This window comes from Poecilia mexicana, unplaced genomic scaffold (genome assembly GCF_051168715.1).
Source record: "Poecilia mexicana isolate PSO_F unplaced genomic scaffold, ASM5116871v1 scaffold_6, whole genome shotgun sequence".
Taxonomy (NCBI): domain Eukaryota; kingdom Metazoa; phylum Chordata; class Actinopteri; order Cyprinodontiformes; family Poeciliidae; genus Poecilia; species Poecilia mexicana.
Window position 1 is genome coordinate 14387161 of NW_028263375.1, and position 18432 is coordinate 14405592.

At 41.3% G+C, this 18432-nt stretch overlaps 1 protein-coding gene across 1 annotated transcript in view; it reads right to left on the minus strand.

Annotated features, from left to right (window-relative positions):
- iqsec3b (IQ motif and Sec7 domain ArfGEF 3b) overlaps positions 1-18304 on the minus strand; it is a 38851-nt gene extending 20547 nt beyond the window's left edge. The window contains exons 1-4 of the mRNA XM_088006285.1: positions 17415-18304; positions 8377-8451; positions 1651-1768; positions 393-794 (exon numbers count right to left, since the gene is read on the minus strand). Coding sequence (XP_087862411.1) covers positions 393-794; positions 1651-1768; positions 8377-8451; positions 17415-17938 — 1119 coding nt within the window. The 5' untranslated portion in view covers positions 17939-18304. The remainder of the gene's footprint in view (positions 1-392; positions 795-1650; positions 1769-8376; positions 8452-17414) is intronic.
- Positions 18305-18432: the final 128 nt, after the last annotated feature.

Below are 18432 nucleotides of genomic sequence, written 5' to 3' on the forward strand. Positions count from 1 at the left end.
CAGGTGATTCAGTGAACCACCTGCAGTTCAGCTTTTGAGTGTGAAAAACACCGTATGAATTCCAAATAACAGATCCTAATGTGCTCCTGAAACTTTTAACACCAAGCAAGGATGGTGAAACACCATGTTTTGCAAAAGTACTCACACCCAAAGGAAGAATAAGATCCTATACATACAAACATATTCATTAGATAAATTTTAACACATTACAAATTTTAGCAAAACGGAGTTGCTTATTTTAAACATTTTTCTGAGTCAGAGTTACGTTTCTTTCTTTCATTTTCCTCCATTACATTCCTGTTGAAATAGTTTCAAATTTCTGAGATTCTTTCTTCGTGAACCACAAGTTTATCGCACCAGATCTTATTTATATCTCCACAAAGTGCACTGACCTGCTCGGAGAAGCAGTCTTCCAGCTGTGTGAGTGTAGGTCCAGATGTCTGAGACGGAGCCTGACTTGGAGCTGATGACGGGGCATTTGCTGGGGCTGACGCTGGTGACGGGGGAAGAGATGTGGAGCGACATGGAGGTGGAGGAGGAGTTTTTGAGCGTAAGGGAATCTGTCCACCTCCTGGATGCAGAGTGTAGCTGTGTCTCTGGGCCGCATTCCTGCTCCGGGATGAAGGGCTGGGATGGCGCAGGGAGATGCGGCGAGGCAGCTTGCTCTCTGACAGCGAATTGCGGATCTTCTGGAAGTTCTTGCTGAGCTGGTACTGGCGGAAGGCCGTCTGGATGCGGCGCGCTGCCCGCCTTGCGATCAGATGGCCTCCATACTTCTGCTCCAGCTCCTCTATCTGAGGGCACAGGAAGGTGGTGAGTGGGAGTGAACACATCAAACGCCTTTAAATTGCTTTGAGAGTCATTGAAAAACACTGCAAGAGTGATAAACCCACTGAAACACGTTTTAATCATTCATCAGCAATCAAACACGCTGCCATGTTCGTGCAATGAGATCAAAAGAGCCAAGAGGAGTCCTGAAATACACACTCACACTGTTCACAGAGGTATCCTTCTTAATTATAGGTTGGCGTGGTTTAGGGCTTAGGGAATCATCATCCTTCTGCTAATAGTTCATAGCAAGGATATAGAGATGGATCATGACATGGGGGGGGAAAAAAAAGTAAGCCTATTTGTTTGCAGCGCCACCCAAAAATCCTACAATTTCTCAGAACTTCACCTTTAATATTTCCAGAGGAACGAGAGGCAGGTGGGGCAGGGAAAAAAAAAAAAGAGGGAAACCTCACAATATGTCTGCTGTGTGTCTGGTCACACCACGAGTGGATACATGCACTCAAGCACCGGAGCAGCACAGCGAGATACAACAGCAGACCCTTCAGTTGCTTGCTATGAGGAATAAAGACATCTTCAGCCACCACGAGCAGTTATTAGTTGTTACCATGACAACCTAGCATCTCCCTTTCCTCTGTTCCTGTCGCTGTGGCACTCAGTATCCTGGGTGTTCTTTTTCATGTCAACAGAGACGGAAATAGATCTAAATGGGAATCTTTTTTGTCAAGAAATCTTCTCTCTCACACACACACACTCGCACGCGCACACACACCTGCCCACGTTAAACAAGGTAGAGCTGCCAGCAGTTTTTACTCCAAACCTTGTGATTGAGCATATTGATCCACTAAGGAAAAGGCATACCTGTTTGTTTTTGTTCTCCAAATTGATCTCATACTCGCTGGGTCCCTCCCTCTTCAGCCCCTTCACTTCCTGTCCTCCACCAGAGGACGTCCCATCCTCCAGGCTCAGGATCTGTCCGCTGCAAGGGAAATAAGAGCAGAGAGATTTCAGTTCCTCCCCCACGACCAAATATCTTCACTCTTTACAGGGGCCTGGCCTTCAGCTCTGTGGAGTGGGTAGAGATTCATAAATTAGGCAGAACGTGGACTGTGGTGGCCTGAGGGGCAGATGACTGACTTTCCGTGTCCACTCTTATTTGGTCAGACTTGTGGCTCCACTGCAAGTTGCAGGCAACGGCTGAATACGAAAAAGCTGACAGCATATAGAGTCCAGATTCAGAGGCAATACCCTTCCATAACATAGCATACACACAGGTTCAAATTTTTAAAATTATGTCTAAGAGATATTTGTTGATAAACTAGATTAACTACCCAGGCTTTTTGCACAAGAATATGTAAATACTTTAAATCTAATGGAATAAATTCATTTTCAGATGCAGTAGTATATTGAAATTTTGAGTTTGTGATGGTGGGGGAAGGAGAATCCAATATTTCCATCCATCCATCCATTTTCTGTACACCCTTCTCCCTGGTGGGGTCGGGAGGCTTGCCGGTGCCCATCTCCAGCTAACGTTTCAGGCAAGAGGCAGGGTCACCCTGGACAGGTCGTCAGTCTGTCGCAGGGCAACACAGAGTCAGACAGGACAAACAACTATACACACACACGCACACGCACACACACACACACACACACACACACACACACACACCTAGGGAGAATTTAGAGAGATCAATATGCCTGACAGTCATGTTTTGGACTGTGGGAGGAAGCTGGAGTACCCGGAGAGAACCCACGCATGCACAGGGAGAACATGCAAACTCCATCCAGAAAGACCCAAAGCCAGGAATCGAACCCAGGACCTTCTTGCTGTAAGGCAACAGTGCTACTGCGCCACTGTGCAGCCCAGGATGCAATGTTTGTCCCATTAATTAATTCATCAAACCATTTATTTATTCCTATATTTTTTGCCAATTTTGGCAGGAACCACCCTCCATACTTATCATTTTTCAAAATAGAAAAGGTGAAAAAACAAAAATTCAGCAAAGATTTTGCTCAAAGGGGAAATGATAAAATTCAGCTTTCATTAATCAATCAATCAATCAATCAATCAATCAATCAATCAATCAATCAATCAAATGTATTTGTATAGCACATTTCAGCATCGAAGCAGTTCAAGGTGCTTTACACCATGAAAACACAAAAATATAAAGTCATAGAAGACACCAAAACACACAGTGAAGAATTGAGAAAACCAGTTAAAATTATATTTTGCCAAGTGCCATCATTACACATCAAAATACTGGTTAGTGTTTCATTTATTATGGTCCAAAGCAACTCTAAACATTTGGGTTTTTAGTCTAGATTTAAAGAAACTCAGTGTTTTTGGTGTTTTGAGGTTTTCTGTAAGTTTTCTGTGTTCTATGCACCACAGATTTGTAGTGCACAGAAGCTGAATGCTGCTTCTCCATATTTGGTTCTGGTTTTGGGGATGGTGAGCAGAACCAGAAGACCTAAGAGTTATTGAAAGTATGTAGCAATACGGCACCACAATACTTTAAAGCAGATCATTAATGTACTGTGGTTCAGATTAGTAAAACTCACAGATTCACACACTGATGAATCATAACTATGTTGTGTTTAGTTTTTTTTGGATCGGGGGTGTATTATGTAAACATTAGCTTACAAAGCTCTTATCAAATTTTCATGAGTTTGCCTAACACTCTCCTTTAACAGTTGGACAAAGGTTCCCATCTTTATCCGGTGAGACTGTCATGCACAAATAAAAATCTCATATTTAGCGGTGAAAACTTTCAGTGATTCCTTTTATGTTTCTGTGTTTATTTTTGGCTAGAGCCAAGGTGATTTAACAGCTTAGACGCTGTGCCTCAAGAGAGCTTTCAAAAAGGAAAGCCATGTGCAGCGTATTGCTGCAATAAAGACCTGTAAGTTGTAACTTGTGTTTTTCCCACAATATTCTTATGCCAAAGGATTTGATCTCTTTTATTTAGTACCGATATTATGCCAGACGAATCCAGAAAGTGTCTGCACCACTACTGAATCAAATAGAAAGTGTTACACTGACTTATATAAGGAATTCAAACAAATAACTCCTAGCTAAGACTTGCCACTCACGTTTGTATTTATTTTCTCTTGCAATGTTTCCACGCCAGCCTTTGCTCCACTCTCAGTTTTTACTATTAAGATCAAGGCTGAATTCATGTATGACCCTCTGAAAGCTAATGTGTATCCATGGCAATGACATCATTTGGATGAGCCTTTCGTTCTCTGTGTGCTGCGTGGAAATAAAAAGATTATTGGGGAGGCTTTTTCCCGTGTTGCGCTGTTGGGATTAAGCTTTCAAAAACACTGCAAACAGGAATGCCATGCCAATACAGTCAGGCGTGACTCAGAGAACAAGTTAGGGGAAACCCTAATCTGACTCCACCGATACAGGGACTTCATATTCATGACACTTTGAATTCAGCAACCCAGAGTGATGCAGAGCAGAGAACATTCATACATACCAAGAATATTACAAGAATACACCAGTACCACCTGCCTACTTCAAAGCGACCTTACAAATTGAACGTCGGCTCATGCCAAGATTTCCACATCTGCTAAACTGAGCTACATGAAGTCGAAAACACACACCTACAGAGATCCAGCTGGTTTTGTGAGGTACTTATAACGTTTAAATTTTCTAAATATTTGTCATATTACATAGATGTTATGATAGTGAGACATGGAGGTGGCAGCATGATGCTGTCTTATGCTTGTCTTAAGCTATGAGATAAAAGCAGATCAAAAAACTAAAGACAGAGGTGGATACTCACCTTCCATGAGAGCAACCCTAAACATGCAATGAGTTCTACAAAGAAAAATTTTAATTTAAGGGATATGATCACTGTCAGATATGGGTTAAGAGGTATTTTCATTTAACTAAGAAGTTTATTTTCAAAAGAAAATCTAACAAGCATAGTCTAAAAAAAATACAATCAGCTAATAAAAATCAAATTTACATTTTATTGAAGTTATTACTTGAAAAATACATGACATGTGAAAAAAATATACTTTTCTAATCAGTCAATGGAAAAATCTTCACTGGCATTACAGCCATCAAATCGTTCTTATTTTTTAGCATTTCCCACTGGTATCTTACAAGTTATCTTTGATGATGAGCTCCAAGTCTTTAAGGCTGGAATGCCTCTATGCCACCTCTTTAATAATCTTACTGACTTTCTCACATTTACGTCAGGACCCAGTATGAGCCATTCTAAAATGTTACTATTACTTCCAATGAGAAGAAAAATGTTGCCACAATTAGAAGGTTAAACTTAAAATTTGCTGGATAGATCATTTTGGACTCAACTATATATTATCCAGTCAAAGTGCAAACAAAAACCCACTTAAAAAACTTGTGACAAGACATTAAAATAGATGCTAATAAACACGCTCGATCCAATCTGACTGAACTTTAGTTATTTTGCAAAGCAGAAAGAAGTGCCAAAAGATTTGCAGTTGTAGTTTCAGCGAGGCACACCAAACTTTTCAGATTTATATTTATAAAATTAACAAAAGAACATGTAACCTTTTCCATCACTGCACAATAAAGCTTGATCTACCACAAAAGAAATCCCTGAAAATACATTGAGGTTGTTGCTTGTGACTAGACAAAATCTGAAATGGTTTGTACAGTATGACTGCTCATCTCAAAAGTGAAAACCAGAAGCTGAGCAACATCACAAAATTCACATCAGAGTTTAAATTTAGCTTCAGAACCCAGCAGTGTCAAGGGTGGAGTAGGCTGCTCCCTGAGGTCAGCCATTTTTAATCCCAGACACAGATGGTACAACATTCTTTTACATGGTAGCATTATCGAAATTCTGCGAAAAGTCATGTAGGGCTTAAGTAATTTGCCAGCATAACACAGCAAACACCCTCATTCTCTTAGGCCTTCCGATAATCCAGATGTTCTCACACATAAGGCTTCCCTTCATCTTTGCAAACTTCTTTCCACATAGGAATGGGATGAAAAACTAACTTTCAGCACAAAAGAGCTCTGGAGTGGACAGATTTATGATCATACCCTGAAGGCTTTAAGACTATATGCACTCACAAGCGCGAGTGTGATGCTTGTGGAATCTCCCGTCCTGGCCGGATACTGCTTACTCCGATTATTTTTACACGAACGAAACCAGAGCTAAAAAACAACAGGGGAGAATTAAAAGCCAGCTCATGCTTAAATAATGAGTGCATCACTTAAGTCTCTCTTTGTTTCCTCTGATTGCTGTGAAACGAAGTATACTGCAGCGTCTCTCACTAAAAGTCGGAGACAGGGCCGGAGAGGCTAGGTTGGCTGTATCCTCTCTAAGATAGAGTCAGCGAAAAGAGCCAGAAAGAGGAGAGCAGAAAGCGAGATAACTACAGAGAAGTCGGAAACAGTAAGATAGTTACAGGCTGCCTGTTGGTTTGTGCACGCTGGAGGCTGTCTCTATCAAAAAGTCTATTAAAACACTGCCATGCCCCAGCGCTGCATCAGAATACATTAGAGTACATTAGAATACATTAGAGGGTTTTAAAGCAAGACCTGAGCTATTAATGCATCTGGCCAGGCAAGAGTCTCGGTGATGATAGGGGCACTGTGCGCACTTTCTCCTGCAAAGCATATGCAGCAACAAACACAGACAGCACACATGCAAGCACAGGCGTCATCAGGGGGCGAGATAGAAAAACCTTTGTCAAATCGTATCGTTTAAAGCCCTGCACGCCCAGGGGGGGATGCACACCCACACACTTAAAGGTTGGAAGAGCGAAGGGTATGGCAGGTTAGGCTAGAGGCAGATCTCATGGCATCTCTTGGGAGGTGAGTGTGCACTGATGGATTTAGAGTGTGTATCAGCAACTGTAGAGGCAGTGAAGGATTGCAACCAACATGTTCATGTGATGATGATGATGATGATGATGATGATGATGATGATGATGATGATGATGATGATGATGATGATGAGAGTGGTGATAATAAAGAGCTGCATTGGCATTAGAGAGCCACACCAGTCTCATCTCAGCTGGACGCCCACTGCCTCTCTGTCATTTGCCCATCCAATCAGGACCGTGTGAGTGTAGGAGTTAAGTCGTTAGATCTCCACAGAATACCAGACAGACAGACAGATGGTGATATTGAGAAAAGAAATAAACTTAATGGGGTGGGATGAGGTGGAAATAATTGCGACGCAATGATTGAGCAAGACGTGGTCTTCCAAAAAGCAGGCAAAAAAAAGATAAAAACAAGCGAGAGAGAATAAACAATTGCATATGAAGATGAAGCAAAGTAAAAAGGGTTTAAAGAAGAAAGGCGCTCATTCAAGCCTTTAAATGAAAGTTTACACATTCACACTCTCCACGCACAGCCCACTCAGAAACAAGCTGTTAAAATGGCTACTGTAGATTCTCCAGTTACTATGGTAGAGATATCTGTTGCATCACTTCAGAGTTGCCATGGTCGTTTTGATACCTACATCATACCACCTCCTCTTCTGTTGTCTTTTTGTGAGTTGCAGACGGTGAAGCTATGCGTTTGCTACACATTTAGCCATGTAGCTGTACTGCTGAACCTCAAAATTACACCACTTTGCACTGACATATGGACCAGTTCAGCACTGCACAGTTCCCATCAGGCATGATTAAAAGTTTTAAGTGTTGGCTATTTTGTTGGCAATAAGGCAAAGAGAAACTGACAATTCTTTTGTTTACTTCTTTTCCCCCGTTTTTCGTTGCGTACTTTGAATAAACGTTTGTCTGTAAGTGTGAATGCATCGTAGATTTCAGAAAAAAAAATGACAGCATGCACATTGATGTGGTTTATGAAAAAAGAACAAAGCCTGACTGGAATGCCCAGCTGTTATTTTGAAAGACCTTCAGCAATCATTTTAAATCAATTTGCTATTGAAACCATATGGTCTTGTCAATATATTCCATTAAAATGATTTTCAAATCCTAACAATGTTTTCTGAAGTCACTGCATAAGCCACTACTTCCACCAAAACAATTATCCCAAACAGATTTGTATGGGCACAATCCTGTCAGTTAACCCCAGCATGCATGAACCTGCGGTACAGCCCATGCTATTACTATAACCGAGTTAAGACCACAGAGAAAATGTAGGAAAGAGAGAAGTTTGTTTCGATAAGCAAAAGCAGTTTGAATTCAGACAGCATGAGGTGTCAATGCACTGGCAAATCACATAACAGTTTAAAGTGACGCAATATGAATATAGCATTAAAGTGGCGAACACATACAAAAACCTACAGGAAGAGAAATTTTAAATATGATCAAAAAAACCTAAAGTTCTGCAGACAATCAGCTTCATCATCCATGCCAGTAACCATCATGGCTTCGTATCCATATGAGTCAAACTCTAGCTCAGGCACATGACAATTAAAAAAAAAACCTTCAACTCGTGCAACTCAAATGCTTCAAAATCAATGTTGAAATACTTTAAAAACAGCACCTCTGCTACAATACTTAAAAATGTCAGGTGGTTAGCTACAATCCTGTGCCTTTTGTGATGTCATCAACCCAACTACGCACATCGGAGAATTAGCAATTGTCCTCCTCGGCTGAGCTCACCTTGATGATCCCGAGGTATCGGTCTCCGGATGTTCAGGGGCGGGGCAGCAAAACTGATGCAGCACGGTCTCACTCCTGCAGAAGGATGGAGGAAAAAAGCAGAGGTCAGCAAAGGAGAAAGAAAAGGAGCAAGGCACGCACGCAGAGCTGAAAGGACAGGTTGTCATTCTGTCTGCCGATGATGTGTGTTCAACATTCCTCTTTAGTACCCAAGATGATCACTTTTAACAAACACAAAAAAAGATCCTAGAGAGTCTCCCTTCTTGCTCTTTGGATTATTGTATCATTACATTTTACAGTCAGTGACTGATCCCAGGGCAAATACCCTATGTAGGTCAAATCAAGGCTGAGAAAGCTTAGAACGGGTGTATTTATATGTTTGTGTGTACGTGTCAGATCAGCTGCGATTTAGCAGAAATCCCTGAACCCAATCTGGAAAGATGCTTGCTCCAGCTCTGTTTCCTACTTCCTCCTCTTCAGCTGGCCTTTCTCATTTGTCTCTCATACATTTTACATTCACATTCATATTTTAGGCATTACGCTGGAGCTCTTATGTGGAACAAGAAAGAAAAATGCATTCTTAAGCAGCTGTATAGATTGCCTTCCTTTAAATTCAGGATGCCCTATAGTTTCCATTTCTACATACATAAAAATGACAACCAGGACCAGCATTTATGGATTGTTTTATAGGTATTATCTGGGCATCAAGAACATTAGGAACGTCTTCATTGTGCTGAATAAATGCAGTGAAGGGACATTGTTGGCTATACTACAGTCGATTTCATGACCTGGGTTCAGATTAAAGCTCATGACACAAAGTCACAGTGACAGGCAGTCAGAGTCGGCGCAAAACCAGGAGTGACAGTCTGGGCTATAAAAAGCCACCTTTTCACAGCAACTTCTACAGACTTAAAGGGACCCTGATATTTTCCCTAAAAATCTCACACTCTGTTCACACTCTGATTCTGTGATCTGCTACTTGATCCAAGATCAATGGAACACATACATGTGCTTTTATAAACTTTAATAATTATTTCTGAATTCATTTTTGCCATTTTCTTTAATCATGCCCCTTATGTGATTAGTTTCTTGTCCGAGAGCTTACAGAAAACCTCAGAATGCATATGCTTCCTCTTAAGGTTTGGTTTTCACACAGTTAGTTGCAAATGAAGTAGTGATCCTTGGCTGCAAACGTTCATGAACCTAATTTACTGCCTGCTAGTTTTTGAGTCTCAGGAACAGTTTCTCAATTGTGATCTATCCAACACAAAAGCTTCTGAAATAGTCTTCATTTCACACATTCAGAGCACAGAGGTGTTGTCAATGAGATTTTTTTTATGTCAAATTGGAGGAATCAAAGAAAGGAGAATCAATGCAGCTACTCTTCTGGGCATTATTTACTAGGTTAGGCTAAAAAACACAGTGACATCTGTAAATTGTCATAGTCCTGGAGTTTTTTTTACATTTTGTTATTTTACAATGAAGAACTTCAATGTAGTTTTTTTTTACCTAAAAAATGGTGGATAATAGGGAAATAAAATGACACATGGTTTTTCTGTGACAGGGTGTCTTATATTAGCATTCGGTCACCTTTTCCCTGATGCCTCTAAATATAAACCAGTTCATCTTCAAAAGTCGCCCAAGTCAGACCACCTGTATAAAAGAGTACATCTGCATAAATGCTGTTGTCCTCTGAAGGCCTCCGAAATTTACAGGGAACATTAGAAAACAACATGAAGACCAAAGGACAGACTGGGATAAAGTCGTGGAGACGTTTAAAGTGTTAAGTTCTAAAACAATATCACAAGTTAGGAGCAATCTCAGGGGGAACTGTTCAAACTAAAAATTTAAACACAATGGCACTGCAAACCACCTAAGTAAACTGGACTGGAGGATTATTCTGGGAGGAGATATAGATATAAATATATATAGATATAGAAATTCACAATTCAGTTGAGAAAATCTGCTAACTGGGCAACTATTTGTAACAAATGTGGCCTTTATGGGGGAGAGACAAAGAGAAAGATGCTCTCAGTCCATTCATGATGAAGATGTTGAGGTATTTTCCAATTGACAATGGTAAGCCTATAGTTTTTAGTGTGTAACTTGATTCAAACTTAAATTTTGACAATTGTAGGATCTATAATTAATCAATCACAATTACTGTATATTAATCAAAAACTATGTATCGACAAAGTAAGCAACATATTCAACTCAAAAGCTATTTGTGCTGCTAAATTATTGGATGAATAGACATATGAGCTCTACAACAAAGATATTTGTTTTAATCTGTTTTTCAGGTTACTCAACCAGATTGGAGCAAAGTGCTATTATGCCCATTCAGCTTTCAAGTGTTTTAGCAACCTCTCGTTATTCATGTGACTTCCTTGAAAAGATACTGGTTTAGAAATGTGAACAGAGGAGTCACTGTGGTGGCGCAGGGGTAAAGGACAATCCACACGGAGGCCTTGATCCTCGATTCGGACGTCATAGGTTCAAGTCCCGGCCAGAAGACCTTTGCTGCATGTCTTCTGCCTCTTTTGCTACCTACTTTCCTGTCTAACCATGCTCAAATAAAGGCTGAGCCAAAAAAAAAAAAAAAACCTTTAAAAGAAATGTGAACTGAGGACAATGACAGTACCATTGGGGACATCTGTGCTTGCTGCAACATGTTTTGCATTGAGATGGTATTTTAGGCTTGAATAGCTTCACTGACAGACCAACTCCTTTTTGCACGATGTAAACAGAAAACTCTTTACCAGCATCCCATCAGATCATTTTTTTGAAGGTTCTATTTTTATATGTAACAAAAATGCGATTCACTGTGTAAAACTTTTAATGGGCTAATATTTGTGTAGTTAATAAAAAATAAATTCATTAAGGTCCTGGACATAGTTTTTAGATATGCAATAATGGGAGAGACAAACTTAAAGGTATCCAGTTTAACTGGAGTAAAAAAAAAAAAAAAAAAAAAGCTTTACAAATCATTTACTGAGGGGTCCTGAATACATGTGCATATTTTACATGTTTATTTGTAAGAACATCTATAAACTGTTTCATGTTCATACCTCTTCACATTGTCCCCTACGTCAGCATGTCTATCACTTAAATAAAACATGAACACTGTGAAGTTTGTGGTTGTAATGTGACAGAATGCGGAAAGGTTCAAGCGATATGAATAATTTTGCAAGGCACTGTAGGTTTGCTTTTTTCCACCAGTCTGTGCAAAAAAAACATTTTCAGTGAATTCAAATTGTGCAGCCAAGCCAGACAACAAGACCAAGTCGAAGACTGAACACTTTTACTTTTTCTGGAAACATTTCACACAAAGCAGATCTGGAAGCTAATGAACTCCAGAGCAATACTGTACAACAAATTCCTCTTTTTTTTTTTTTTTTTTTTTTTTGAAACTGCTCACAAACCAACCAAATCAGCAAATATAATAGTCATTGGAGAGGTGATGATGTGTTAATAGTAACGCTGCATGATGTAACCTAAAAGAAGCTGTCGCAGTAGTGACTGATGGGGAGATATGTTCCTCTCAGTTTGACATCGTGGGGAAAAATAGATTCTTTCTCTTTAAAGTGCAGTTTTGACAGCTGTCTTCACATGTTGCAGTGTGACGCTTCTGTGTAAAGACACTTAAAAAAACCCAAAAAAAAACAAGCCTTGTACTGTATATTTGGAAGTTCTTCTGAAGCCGAGACTTTCATCTAAAAAGATCCAAACCTTCTGCACCTCTGTGGTATGTGGGTTTTATTTTTAAAGCTTTTAAGGGGTGCCAACATGTCAGTGTGTTAGTTCAGATTTAAATAAAGGACTGAGCTCTGTGTGGCTGCACAAAGAAGCAGCTAAAGAACTTTCTTGAACTACTGCACACTTGCTTTGTTTCTTGTTTCTTGTGGATGTTTCTTTTATTCTTTGCTGCAAAGAGCTATTTAATCGTAGGTGCAAGTTTGCTCAGCTCATTTGGAAAGAGATGTGTCAAAGTGCACGAGAGCCAGTGCTGCAGTTTAGCTTGTGCATGTACGGTTTTGTTTTTCCACAGGTGTTCTGGGTTTCGCTCTTCTCTTACTTCTTCAGCAGGAACAGGGTACATTAAGTTAATGAGGTTTGCATATTTTATTTTTTCCTTCGTTTGTGCACCTAGTCGCACTTTTTCTCTATGAGATGGAAACTCACAAGAGACCTCATGATTACTTATTATCTCCACCCCTGCAGACACAGGGTACTTATGCCAGAGATACCGCAACAATGTTGCAGGTGGCAAAAAAAAAAAAAAAAAGCTCATTTACCTTCTTGAACGTTCTTCCTATGAAAACACAAGGTAGCCAAGAAATCCACAAAGCTACCTAAAACAACACTCTGCACTATATGAATGTCACCAATATGCTAATTGGTGTAAAAATACAAATGACTGAAGTATTGTTAATGTGCAAAAACAAATTACTACCTAGAGCTAAGCAAATAAAAAAAGATCCTCCACAGATTTATTCATGTTATTTTTTATGCTTTGTCGTATCTGTACAGATTTAAGAGATAAATCTAATTTTGTGTGCTTTAAAAACTGCTGCTGGGCAGCGTTTCTTACCTTAGCATGAAATCAATCTAGCTTTTGTGTCCCTGTTTAATAAGATTTATTACAGGTTTGTTCTACAGTGCTTTGCAAAAGTGTCCATATGAGTTCTAATGGATTTTTTATGTGACAGATTCAGCCAAGCCAATCATTGTAGCTCTGGCTGTATGGTTAGTCATTTTTCAATTGGCAGATGATCCTCCACCGTCAAAAATGATAAATTCATTGCTCTCTCTAAAGAAAAAACCCAACATCCCAAGGACATGACATTGCCACCCCCATGTTTCACAGTGGGGCTGATTTGGTCAGGACAATGCGTAATATCAGTTTTCTGCCAAAAGTTATACTTTTAATCAAAACGGTTTCATGCACTTTTTATCTGACCAGACCACATTACCCTGCATGTTTGCTGCGTCTCCTTCATCGATTGTGTCCATCTTCTTAAGGCTTTTCTCCATTGGGACCAGCTCATTTGGAGTGCACAACTACAGCTGACCTGTCAATCTGAGTTGTGGATATTTGCAGCTCTATAGTTTAGGTGGATGGCCACGTCTTGGTAGGTTTGTAGCTGTGCCACACTTTTTCCATTTTCAGATTACTGATTGAAATGGACTGAAATGTTGGGCATTGATTGCTAACCCAACTCTATTCTAAACTTCTCCATAAATTCATCCCGGGCAAGTCTGTTTTTTATACTTAAATGAAGTTACACACGAGTGAACTAATTGTAAATATTTGTGTTTGATTTTAATTAGTATCAGAGTAAAGTGGCTGCACTGTGGTTGTGGAATTTACCTAAAATGAATTAAAGCTAGAGGTTGGGTTGTGATATAAGAGGTGTGAATGATTTTGCAAGACACATGAAATAGATATGAGTTGCATATGTCTTTTGAACAAATCCTTAGTAGCAAACTAAAAGATCCTGTTACGCTGTTCTTTTGTAACGTGTTTGAATATAAAATTAGAGAGTTTAAAAAAAAAAGCTGAACACGTGAAAACACACACACACACACACACACACACACTTTCACTGGCTCCATCTGTCTGCATAAGAAACACACACACACGTACATGCACTTCTGCACATTCAACTCGAACGCTTACAAAAAGAACAGGTGAATATTTTAACACTACATGCATCCTGCTGTTGGCCCACGTCCTCTCCCTCTCGGAGCCCTGTCTTCTCTGCTTCATCACTCTCCTTGCGTTGCTTTGTCGCCGAGCTTTTACCAGTGAGGGTCAAGGAGAGAGAGCAGGGAAAGTTAAAGGAAAACAGTAGTGTTGCAAAAAAGACTAGCTCTATTTGGACTGGGAAAAAAAATAATAAAAGCTCATGTGCCCTTTTCGCTGTGCCACAGGCTGCCACAGCCTACATTGTCCACACTGCTTGTTTGCAGGTATTGCAGCCAGAGGAGACAGACGCCCCACACGCACCCTTTTGAAATATTTCACTTCCCTGGGGTTTGGTCTCCTGTGGTACCTGTTTCACTCCCTGTGTAGTGAGCTCTCCCCCCCCCCAACGCCCGCCCCCCACTCCCTTTCAATCATTCTTAATTCATCCATCTCTCTCTTATGGAGAGATGGATGAATGGATCAGCTGCTTCCTGATGTGCTGGTCCAGCCTAGCATCACCCTCAAGCTTCCTCTTGTAGACACCTCCAAGGGATCCATCAAAGACAACGACTGAGCACGCATCTCTCCTTCTCTTTCAATCTCTCTGCTTTTTTTTTTTTTTCCCCTCCTGAGAATGGCTGATTACTGTTCGCTCCATGGGCTAAGTGGGGCAGATAGAAGGCTCAGCTGGAAAGAGACAGAGAGAGAGAAAGAGAGACAGAGAGAGAGAAAAAAGAGAGAGAAGCAGACCAAGCGGAGGAGAGCGTCTCCTCTCCTTTCCTCGCACTCACGTGCGCTGACAACACTGACAAAGATGCAAAGCGCGCTCACTGCCAAGCCTGAACACTGCTCACTACTCTACATGTCATCCTTTTGTAACGCTGCAAAACACTACAATCTATAGAGACAGAAAATATCAAATAAATAGATACAGTAGGATGTGCGAGGCATGCTCCAACATAGGGTTGTGCACGAAAGCTCACTGACACATTCAGGAGTTGCAAGAGGAACATGCTGAGACAAACTGACAACAGGAATAACAAATCTGATCCTCAGTCATCTGCAGGCGGAATACAGCTGGCAAGGACGCCAAGGTGAAAGGAACCCCACTGCCTCCATCCCCACCCCTTACCTGATGGCGTACACTAAAGAAAAGGTAAACCCTAGAAATGTACTTTGATGCAAAATGATTCAAGTTCACAGAATGTGGGGTTAGACTCAGACTTGGCCATTGTTCGTACCTTCGTACTGGAGAATCTGGAGTCAGTGGTGGTTCTCGTACAAATGGCGGGCCCCTGTTTCTGCCGCCCACCAGCTAAAATGCAAGCAACTATCTGAGTTTCTGCATGGGGAGTGGGTGGCAAATTCAATGCAGGCTTGCAGAAAGCACATAATATTGTCTCCCTGTCCTGCTGCACTTCACATCCATAAAAGATATAGAAAACTTGTTCATGGCAACTTGTACTTTAACTGAATTTGTGTGCTTTAGATGAGAGTAACCCTGAACTCTTCTGCAACACACAAGTCAGTCTGACATGAAACAAAGGATGAATATATAGGGGGGAAAAAATCTCCTGGCTGCAAGAGGATATAGTGGAGAAGAAGTGATTCTATGGGCTTGAGTCATTTCAAAAGACGCATGGAACCCAGTCTCTGAAAGATAACATGATCACATTCAAATACTGGGAGTTTCACAATATAAAAAATAAAAAATAAAAAAAACTGGTGGCCTTTTGCAAAAGACGGGTTGTCATTGGGTTTTTCCCTAGGAAAACAGTCCATAACATATTATCAAATCAAAGAAGAAATGGTGTGTTGGAGACAAGGTTAGCCTTCTTATATGATCTGTCCACAAACTTAATTCTTATGGAAAACCTCTAGGCTGAGCTGAAGAGAAGGAAGCAAGAGAGAGGAAATAAGTTTGTGGATGACCTAGAGTGATTGTGCAAAGAGGAAAGGTTAAAGATCCCCCTCTCTCTCTCTGAACATCATACAATAAATTAAGATGTGTTCTTTTGCCCACCTAGAGGAAGCTATAAAAGTGTAGGGGTGCCAATAATTATCGCACTGGAAGTATTGTCAAAGGCTAGTTCTTGGTGTATTTTTTACACTAGCTGATGTTAAAGGTTGAATATTTCTAAAGTTTTGGTTCTACTCTGTTGTAGAGGAACCCTATGCTGCTGCTGAAATTATGAATTTATTTATAAAGCTTGTTACACATCTTTGCCAGAAGCAGCAAAAAAAATAAATAAATAAATAAAATAAAAAATGTCCTCATCTGTATCATCTAAAGATCTGCCACTTAGTGTTTTTTGACACGTAGTGGAGTCCTGACTCCAATTCCAGAAACCACTGCTGAACAATACACAACTCATGATGCAGGCATGGATTACAGTGAATTAGAACAATTTGAGAAGTGTAGTCTTGAAGAAGCACATAAAATCGCTAACTCCTTTCTAAAGCATGTCCCCTCACACAAAACCCTGACAGAATTTTGGTTTCCCTCAGTGGGGGTCTTGTCCCACAGAGACCAATCAGGGTCCCCACTGAGGGGAGACCAGCAGTAAAAGAAAGCATACATAACAAGAAAAAAGAAACATGGTTTTATCTCATTAGATGGTGCTCTGGTGCCAGGCAAGATGGGGTTGTGTGTGTGTATTGATGTGAACATGTGTCTCAGCAACATCAGAGAACCCCCCAAGATCCCGTGAGAGTTCCCAGATCCCGTGATGTAATTAATGTAGAGGCAGCAATACCGCGGACAGTGGTGACTGGAGGTGTCTCATCCCCCTGCTGCGCTCATGTCTCGAACTGACAGTGACTACTCGTTTGGCAAAGACACACACACACGCACACACACACCTATACGGGTCTTGGTGTATTAGCACACACACACACACGCACGCACACACAGAGAGAGAGAGAGGCTGGAATGCACATGAGCAAGCACGCGCGCACGCGTAAAGGCCTACAGCTGTTTGTTATGTAATGATTCAGTGATCGTGATCCAGTTTCTCATTTAAATAATCCACATATTTCCTCATCGTGGTGCAGTCCTTGACCGACACACAGCCGAGAAACGGAAACCTCCGTTAATTAAACACCTCTCAATTCGGCGCGCACGTGCATGCACGCACGCTCCTGGTTTAAAGCGGATGCCGCACACACACAAATTACTCCATGCAAAAAAAAAACAAAAAAAAAACAACAACAACAAAACATTCTCTTTAGAGAACTCAAGAAAGCAGGCGGTTTAAAGTTTAAATACCTGCATTTGGGCCTGTTTCTAAACACCTGACCCCTGCTGAAACAGGCGCGATACACGCAAACAACCATATTGTTTACTTACTCGGATTGCCTTGCCAGGGTCAGGGATCGACAAAGAGTTGTTGGGGTCATCGGAACCAAAGATTTGCAACTGGGGCAACTTCCACCGTTTTCTGACTCAATCTCAATGGGGGAAATCGTAGAGGGGTCCGCTGGGACCAACTGCATGTCCCCCGGGTCCATAGGTTGGGCAGGCGGGGGCTGGACGCCCGGAGACACCTCAACCTGCGCTGGTGTTGCCGCATGCTCTGGCAGAGCCCCTGTCGTACTCTTGAGCTGGGGATCCTGCGGGTGGTGGTGATGGTGAAGGCAGCTGGGGTCCGGGAGAGTATGATGGGAATGATGGTGAAGGTAAGGGAGCTGCTGTTGCACCCTGACGTCCCGCAGGTGCCTGTTCTCGCCGATGAGCTCGTCCACCCGCCTGTCCAGCTCCTCTATCCGTGCGCGCTGGGTCTGGATGAGACTCTGCTGGTTCTGCACGATCGTGGTGAGTTCCCGGAGGTACAGAATCGCCTGCACCGGGTTTTCTAGCAAGCTGGAGCTCATAATATCCAAGATAAGTGGAAGGAAGAGAGAGAGAGAGAGCGAGAGAGACAGAGAGAGAGAGAGAGAAAAGCTGGACTAACAGATGGAGGGACACAGGAGATGGAGATACTGTTGTGTGCGGATGAGAAGGTGTGAATGTCCTTCCGCTCTTCTCTTGGTTCTGCTCGGTTGTAGATGTAGCTGTACCGACCGAGCCAGTCTCCTCTTCTCCGGTCGTTTCCCTCCCTCCCTCACTCCGACTCGCTCCTACTGCGCTGAGTGGTGCTGATGAGAGGAGCCAGATCCAGATGTGACAGGAGGGAGGGGTGGCGCTTGGAGGCGGATGCGTCATTACGCACGAAAATATGAGAGCAATCCAGAGCAAGGACGCACCCTGTAGGTGCAAGAAGTTCCTGCTGACAAATTAAATATAATATAATATAATATAATATAATATAATATAATATAACATAATATAATATAATATAATATGGTTGATTTTTTTTCCCATTATA